The following is a 9,365-nucleotide window of genomic DNA, read 5'->3' on the forward strand; positions in this document are numbered from 1 at the left end:
CATTGCCAGTAGCGTTACTGTGATGGCAACAGTCTTGTGCTGTGCTGAAACTTCCAGTACTCTCATTGAGCAAGAAACACATAAGGTTCTGAAACAGAGACACCATCAAGGGATCTCCTGAAAGCAAACCTATAACTCAGCCCTAAATAATAGTAGCATTCAAAATTCTATCAATGAAATGTGCTAAGAAATTCCTGATTTATGAGATAAATAATTTTGCAACATCTCTTGATGTCATGAAACAGATGAAATACGTGCTGAAACCCACACTGAAATCCTTCATTATATAACTTATCCTCACTAGAAGAGTTGTCTGAAACTGAATTGACCAGAAAGGAGGTTATGGAACATGCAAATGAAATTAAATGCCCTTATCAGATCTCTTTCAAATAAAAATACTGTGACAGCACAAGTCTGAAACAGCTGGCTTACAGACAGGAGTGTGTATTTTCTCATGTAAAATGTTCTTGATACCCATGACGGGAAGATGGCAAATGTAACACTAATTTTTAAACAAATTTGACATATACAGGAAAAAAAGGGCATGTTTTCTACATTTTATCTTGGCTTTTTTCCTCACAGGGTAATAGTTAGGAGATTCAAACAATTTTTTTCTGGAAAAAAAAAAGTTATATTTTTTGTAAATTTTTGTAACTGTATGTGTAATATTGTATTTTTTTCCTGAAAGATGTATTTGTATTTACTGGACCAATTCTCATCATGTTTCATTCTTGTAAATATTAACATTGCTACTAATACCTTTTTTCCCACACCTTGCAATTTCAGAGCCACACAAAAATCAAAAAATGACTAGCTAAAAGGATAATCCTGGCATTCGTTGAGAATTGTGCAGCTATGGGACATGACTACAAATGAGTTCATATGTATCCTTGGTACGTAGGGCATACAATATCTGAACTTGCTGGTCCAGCTTCGTATAATAACCTGTTGGGATGCAGCAGCATTTAGTGGTCTGGTTCTACTGACAGTAGGGCTGCATTTTTTCAAAGCATTTGATTTATATACTCTCACTTTAGTTTTTTTATGTTTGTGGATGCCAAAGCCACAAAGCCCACGACCCCGACATTCATTCCCACTGAGAAGAAAGTAAGTCTATCACAGCGTTGAGCTGATGATTGCCCAGGTCATATTGTGCTCAGAGAGACAGTAAGACATTTTGATGCTTTATTTTTGCAACTTCATTAGGAAGACCAACCTCTCTCCAAACAAGCTCACTGTCAGGATTAGGTGATGACTAACTCCCTCCAACTCCCCACACTTAGTAGTACTCAAACTAATATACCTAACTGGACTGGGTTTTATTCCTTCCCTTGCTTCCTTTGAGCTTGACTTAACCACTGGTGTGTAAAAGGATGTTGTGAATCAGATTTTCCACTTGAAATTCTTTCTCTTTGTTTTAAATATTTAAATATTTATTGATCAGACACAGAATCTGTTCCATGTGAAAAGTCTAAGCTATAAATTTATACTTTTTATAGAGTAGAAAAACAGTAGTCATTAATCTCTTGGTGATACCCTACAACACAGTGCACTACAGAGTTGGTTTGTCTGGATTCAGATGCCCTCTTGAAAAAACAAAAATATGTGATTTGAATCTAGATATTGTCCTTGAACATTTTACCTGTGATATTGCTGTAAACCCCTTCTCTGCACACTGTCCCACATAAACCCAGAGGAAAACTCTATATGTTCTGTGTGAAAAGGGATTTCTCCTTCCAGCCCATTTACCTGGATCTTAGGGCAACTTTTACAGCATGTCTAGTTAGGTACTTCATCAGCTACTTCACACACTAGTTCCCCTCCTCATCAGCATTATGTTGGCTTTGTGAAATCCCATTCTCAATAGCAGCTCTGAGGTCTTTCTCCTACAGATAAAGAATCTGTGTACTTCTGAGTCAATACATTGAATTCAGCATTTCACAGTCTCCAGTTTCATGACAGACATATGTATCTCTGGTACAATAGTTCCAGTTCCTTTTCGTGAAGTTCTGCCAGCGCAAAAATAAAGAACTGTGGAAAACATAACCCCTAAGGATCACCGTAAACACCCACTCATTCCACCAGATGGTATCCTTTCACTTAAATAAGAAAGAACAGTTTCAGTAGCACAGACCTGAGGTTGCTTAATATTAGCATTGGTCTCTGGGCCCACATTTCAAAACCATAGATGGCAAATATGACAACTCTGTCAGTTCCCACTGTGCATTCAAAATATCGTGCTAGGACAGTGATGAGTCTTCTTAACATAGGTTAAAAGACTGTGCCAGAATCAGTGGTATCACTCTGGATCCTGGAAAATGCATTTATAATTAGTACAGGTACTGCCAGACAACCAGTGGACAAAAGGTTGCTAGATATTTGCTTCAGGAATAACCAAAATTTCCTTCACTTTTGCTGTGTGCTAAGGCTACAACAGGTTCCCATATAAATTCCCAAAATAATATCATGCATACTTGTTCTAACAGGCAGAAAAGGAAGAAAAATAATTAAGGTCTGAGCATATGTATTGTATTTTTCCAGGAAGAAAAATTTCATCAGTAACCAGTGCAAAAATAAAAGTACTTTATTTTATTGCACTAAACATTTTTTGGTTTATTCTGGAAACAAAATATCAAAAGCTAAAATAAAACATAGAGTGGTAAATAAAAAGACTGTTGCCATATATGACAATATCCTGTCTGAGAGAATAAGAAAATCTTCCCGCTGAGTCAGTTTGAAACTTTCTGTGTGTTGTCAACACCTGCACAAACAAGTGTTTGCTTGAAATTTCTTGCAGGAAGGAGCTTGTTTTCAGCATAGATGTAGCTGTTACAGAGATCTCTGCTATTGGTTTAAGAGAAGCATGTGAAACAGACCTATATAAGTCCCTTACAGGGGTAGGTTCGCTGACTACCAAGGCAGAAATGAGGATGTGGACTGCTTGGTGTGTGACCATGTACTTCTTTGGAGCAAGTAAGGAACTGGTAGAGCCATATCTGCTCTGCTGCTAGGATAATGTAGCTTACTTGTTTTACTGTATTTTTGTTTTGCTCTTTCTTATAGGAGCTAAAATCACCCAAACCTCAAGTCTTGTGGTGAGAGAAGATGAGAAAACTACTCTGAAATGCAGTCAAAATGATAATCACAATAGTATGTTCTGGTATATGCAGCAGCCAGGGAAGGGGCTGCAATTGATCTATTATTCCTTTGGTGCAAATGATAAAAAAGAGGGTGACATTCCCGAAGGATTCCAAGCTAACCGGCCAAACCTTGCAGAGTTCAGTTTGGATATTTTATCTGTGAAGATGAACAATTCAGCTGTCTATTTCTGCGCCAGCAATTCGGACACAACACTTCAAAGTCACTTACTCTCTTTACATAAACCTCTCTCCTTTCAGAACTTTCCCTCCACTCTCAGCACAGGAAAAGGGTGTGTAGGCTAATAACCTATTCACAAACAATGTGTTGCCAAGAAGTTGGAACAAGAATAGGTAGAAATAAGACTTAGGTAGAATAGGTACATGAAGTGTAGGCTAATTGCTGGACTCCTCTGATCAGCCATTTATCCCCAATCTCATCAGGGCAATCAATAAAATTGGTTAATCAAATGCAGACATAAAAAATAAAGGGAATGGAAACTGCAATCTACACAGCCACAAATTATCATCCCCTAAGCCATTTTCTTACCTGACACAGAACAATTACTTCATATACATAAGTCTAAAATACTTTGTAGATAGTGACTTCTATGGACACTCTCATTTCTTCCTGAAGATTATCAAGTAGTGAAAACCATAAAGTTTTCCACTGTGCTTGGAAACGTTAGCCTGATCACAACAAAACTGTAGAATTACCATTGTCAGCAGTGATGAGAAGGAACCTGAACAAAAGATGGTGCAAGAATAGAAGCTAAACAGAACTAATATGCAACAGATTGGATTGAAGTCACCAAAGAGGAGCCATTACCATGGCCTGCAAGTGCACTAACGCAGTCCTGAGAAGTTATATGTATATGGAGGATATAAAGTGGAAAGGGAGATGGTCAAAGTGGTAAGCAACTTAGAATGAATTTTTTATTTACTACATAACCTCATCCTGATTGATTACTTCAGGTTTGCCATGAAGAGTCTTGTGTCTCACACAAAAAGCCTTACAAAAAGACTTTCCATCACCAGCGTTCTCTCAGGTAGTGTCATTGATGCAGTAAGAGTAGTCGTAGCCTGAGGTACTCTTTGGTGTAAGCTTTCCCTGATGACACAATAACAAATTGTTCTAAATTGTCCTAAACCAAAAAAGCACTAACCAAGGTTCTTGTGATGTATAAAAGTTACCTGCATAATTTGCTAGTTCTGAAATAAAGAAGAATAATGATGTGCTTCCAGTTTTGGAAAGGTTTAAATAAAAGGTGTAAAATGGGAACATTCCCACACAGCATCCACAATAACATTATTCCTATCAATCTGAATTATGTCAAATTATATTGTAAATGTTGTAGGGCAAAGGAGTATTATGACATGCGAAGGAAAACCATACTGATCTTCAAGGGAAATTTTCAACTTGTGATTATTGTGCAGCATTTCTTCATTGGGAAGGGAATTATTGGATTAGAGGCACATCCCAGGAGAAAAGGTGGAAGAACCTTTATCTGAGCCCTTTAAATATCAGCTGACTGACTAGAGGGCAACTTCACAGAAAAGCAATTGAACATGAATAAGCAGTAAATCTTTTCAGCAATGAAAGGTAATTGTATGTTTGGTTGTGTTAGCAAGAATGCAGTTAGCATGTTGAAGCACTTTTGAGACTGTATTTGTAATACTACTTCTATTGTCCATATACATCCCTGCCCCAGTACAACAGAGATATCAAAAATTTTGGAGCCCAGCAGAGGGTCAGTCACTAAGATGATCAGGGAACTGGAGCAGAAACATAAGAAGAGAGGTTGATGGAATAAATTTTGTTCATCATGGAGAGAAGGCGGCTAAAAGATGACTAATTGCATGACTCCAAACAGAGTTTGGAGTCTTAGAGGGGAACAGTGGAAGCAAGTGGAAACAAGCTGCAGCAAGATAAACTCTGATGAAGCATAACAAAAATCACTTTGTCTTGATGATGTTTCAGCACTGGAATAAGTTTCTAGGAGACCTTCTCAAATCTCTGTCCTTGAAGATATTCAGAGATGACCTGGATAGAGCTCTGAGCAACATGATCTAGCACTGGAGTTAGCCCTGTTTTGAACAGGAATTTGGATTGAAGAGACCTCCAGAAGTCCCCTCCCATCAAAATGTTTCTACAAATTTATGATTATCTTGCTTTGCTGATTTGAGATACCTAGAAAAAGTGTGAGGGGTTTTTTAATTTGTAAAAGTAGATCAGCACCTCCCCCAAACCCACAAATCTTCAAGTTTTTTGTATGTTGCACAACAGAAAAGCAGCTGCACATACAGGACCCCATCTGCAGACTTGAGTAACAAGAAGACTGTGTGGTAACTTGAGACAAAAAAACCAACAACTTTTGTAAGGTCCCTTATGTGTCACTGTTTCTGTCCAACCGTAAAATGGTGAACAGAAAGCCACATCCTGTGCCTGATCCTGAGAGGCTGGGGTGGTGTTGTGGTAAGGGAGGCTGATGTGTTTTCAAAATGGGGTTTTTTTGAGTAAATGTCAAACCGCATCCTGTTTTGCTAAGATTCAACTGCTGTTCCCTTAAAGAGATATTTTCAAACACATTTTGGCACATAACCTGCTCTCATTCCGAGGTACCATTTTCTGTTGAGACCTTCAGAGACATTTTCTCCTGCTGCTGACTCTATACTAGACCAAAACTCCATTCAGGTTCTCCACTTTATGCCTCCTACTCCTTCTGCCTTTCTATTGCATTCTCAGATATTCTGCTTCCAAAGCTCCCCAAGCACGCCTCTACTTTGGTCTGCATTATTCCTACATCTGTTTAGGAAAACAGCAGTTCCTGCCAGCAAAAACAAACACAGGACACATTGAGGCACATATACAAAAGTCATATCTCTCTTTGCATACACAGGTGTATATGTAGACAAACAAACTCCCTGTCAAGAGGGGAAAACATGAAGGGTTTAAATTTCTATTGAAGATACTGCAGTCCAAAAAAAAATAGAAGAAAAAAAAAGAAGATATTATTTAAGCCCAGATGTGTATCAGCCCCTCTTTTAAAGTGCTCTGTTTGCACAATCATTTGTGTAATAGAGGGGGGGTGTGGGAATGAGAATTACATGGCTTGTAGCAAGCTTGGAGAAGAACAAGATTGGATTCCTGTGCTTGGTCTCAATTTCCAGGGACTGACAGATATGAGTTCAGTGTAGGAATATTTTTTTTATTACAGAATCGTAAAGCAAGTCTCTGCCATTTGCCATATTTTTTCGTACATAGAACTGTTTAGTTGTGTCACTCCTTCAAAATGTAGCTTGTCTGCTCCGAAACACCTATCCTCAAGTTTGTCCTTCATTCACTTTGACCAAATTCTGCCATAACCACTATGCAAATCTATGTGTGAGGTCAAGATTGATCTGTGTTTTTTTGACAGGCTTGATCAATGCAGCCATTTCCACCAAATGTCATTAGAAATTATATTAATCTTAATGTGTTCCAGACTGAGATGGAATTATTTTTTAATATTGCATTCTGCTGTGCTCTAGTCTGTTCTAACTTCATAGAACATGAATAATAAGGCGTCTTGGGAAAAGAACTCATAATCTGAATCCAAAGACTTCTTGTTTATCTTTGTCACACTTCCTGAAATGTGCCCCTTGCACAGCCTTCTCATGAGTCCCACTTGCTGAGAACTGTTACTTTTCTTTCTTCTCCAAAACACTGGACATTGGCACAGGACAGCCTCATAGGGTAATATCAAAACTACTCACACTTATCCTGGGTTAATGTTCAGTGATAATCATGTCGAATCATTAAATTTTATTTTTTTTCAGAATAATAGCCAAATGATAGCATAAAAGCAGCCCTCATTTTTCTATAAGTAGTAAAGCACTTTAGTGTCTGGTGCTGTAGTTTGACATCAATATCCTCACAATTTTTAGGAATCATTATACATACTGCAATATCCAGTCTCTTTCATTTGAACCCACTCTTATTTTCTTTCCCTCCAGCCTCCACACCTTTTGGCAGTTTCTCATGAATACATTTTACATCCTTCCTAGTCCTTCTGACTTTTCCTTTCATGGACATACATTCCATTTGGATAGAACAGTGGGAGATAGACTGCAAAAATAAGAGGGAATCATAATGATTAGCTCATTCCATAAGCAATTTAATTTTGTGACAAAGACTTGGTCAGTCATACAGTTCATTTCTTCTGGAAGACAGCCAGTAGACTGAGTACAGGCTGTATAAAGTCTCTGGGAGTTCTGCATTGTAGAGGTGGCATATATTCTTCCAGAATGCACTTATCTGACTTGAGGTCTCTTCTTCTTTGGTCTTGTCTCAACCTTCTCATTCCCTTCAGTTTATTCCATTAAGGTTGCCTGCTTGCTAGCTTTCTTCACAGTTTTATTAATCTGTTATTTTTAACACTAAAATGTCCTATTCACAGGGCAAATTCAGTAATTGGTAAATTTGTCACCTTCTTCTTCCCAGTCCTTTCTGTCTCCTTATTTCTTAACCTGTCTTTCCTGAAGCGCCATCTTTAGCCTTCTTAGTGAAGCTCTGCTGACTTCTCCTTTTTTTTCCTTACCTAGAACAGTGAGACATGTTCCTTATTCAAAATATGTTATTTCTGCTGACCTTCATATGAAATTTGCCTGAGAAGCTTGTTCAATCTTTCTATTTCCTAATCTACCATACCCAGAATAGCCACTCCTGAAACACTCTCCACCCCTGAAAAGAGCTGTACTAGTCCCTGGAGATGTAGTATTCTACTTCACTTAAGTAATGTCTACTGTGTTGAAATACTAGGATCACTGGGAAGATCCTGTTTATCCTTCCCTTGCAGTCCTTCACTTTCCCTACTTTCTTTTCTTTCAAGTTTAAAAAAAATAAATTTTCATTTAATCTGTTTTGACGATAAGCATCCTCTTTGCCATGACCCTACAAATATTGCTTTTAGGCATAGGATTTAGCAAAACATTGACTGCTAAACATCGCAGACAATGACTTTTCTTTTTTTAGGCAAGTTGTCATATAACCTACCTTTTTGCAGTCCAGCAGACTGAAGTATAATCACATAGCCTGACATTTGCCCTCACTCCTTACTTAATTCTGCAGAATTTGGAATCACCTAATGGTAAATCCCTTACCCATGGACATTCCTTCCTGTAATGCGTGTAACAATTGGGTGTCTAACTCACAAACTCTGTTTTCTCCTCTCCCGTAATTAATGTTCTGCTTGCCTCAAGTGAGGAAGGACACAAAACTAGGTGTACTTTTCAAGTACTTTTAAAGGTTTATCATAGCCACCAGAAAGATTTTCTACTGTATACATTTCATGTGAGATGTTGTTTCAGATATGAAAAGGTTGGCTCCCACAGGAAGCTCAGTACCTCTGGCATGTGCTAACAAAAATGTTTGTCAAGGAAGGTGCAAGAAAAGCTGAGATGCACTCAGCTTTGCTGTCAGCCTTTGCTTATTACTCAGAGTAGTCACTGCGGTCTGTTGTCTGAATTTGAGAGAGAAACAATAAGAAAATAATGGTGTATATCTGTTGTAACAGTTAACGTTTTGAAGGGTCAAGGACGAAGAAGCCTCCATTAACTCCTTGGTTCCCTCTCTCATCACCTTCCCATCTTCTGTGGTCTAGGAAACTTTGGGCGTGGGAATTCACCAAATGCGAGGAGTATGGAGTTGTTTATTTTCTGTTCACAGGACCCTGGAATACTGACTTGTGCCAACAGATAACGTTCCCCTATTCCATGCCCCACTTGGCACTGAAATTGCTCACCAACCTTTTTTCCTTCCTTTACTCTAGATTATATGCTTCATCCTTTTTTTTCAAATGCTATTTCCTAAGTATATTAGTCCCTTGTTTTGATTTCAGAGAGCAGTTCCTTGTCATCAACCCTTCTTCTCCTCCTAAAATACATAATTAGAGGTTTAATTTGTCCCTTAGTCTATCTTCTATTCCAGAATAGAGTGTTAGTGCCTTGATCTGCAAGTTAGCTTATGATTTTTGCTCTAAGAATTAAAACACCTTATTTGTTCTTTTAGAGGCTTCCCTAGAACATGTCTGTGTTTCTCTTTGGGTTTTTTCCCTTCTTCTGTATTGTTGTCTATTTCCTTGAATCTTTCAAAAGCAAAAATGACCTAGTATTTTACAATGTTCAGGGCAAACATGGTAAGAAATATTTATGAAAACAATTGCAACTGGAAGACTGATCATCAACCGA

At 38.1% G+C, this 9,365-nt stretch overlaps 1 gene segment (V, D, J or C); it reads left to right on the forward strand.

The window, feature by feature from the left end:
* Window positions 1-2,924: 2,924 nt before the first annotated feature.
* LOC108497201 lies at window positions 2,925-3,443 on the forward strand. The segment is given in 2 exon segments: window positions 2,925-2,973; window positions 3,064-3,443. Coding segments are annotated over 2 exon segments (429 nt in total).
* Window positions 3,444-9,365: the final 5,922 nt, after the last annotated feature.

This window comes from Lepidothrix coronata, unplaced genomic scaffold (genome assembly GCF_001604755.1).
Source record: "Lepidothrix coronata isolate B3197 unplaced genomic scaffold, Lepidothrix_coronata-1.0 Scaffold46, whole genome shotgun sequence".
Classification (NCBI taxonomy): Eukaryota; Metazoa; Chordata; class Aves; order Passeriformes; family Pipridae; genus Lepidothrix; species Lepidothrix coronata.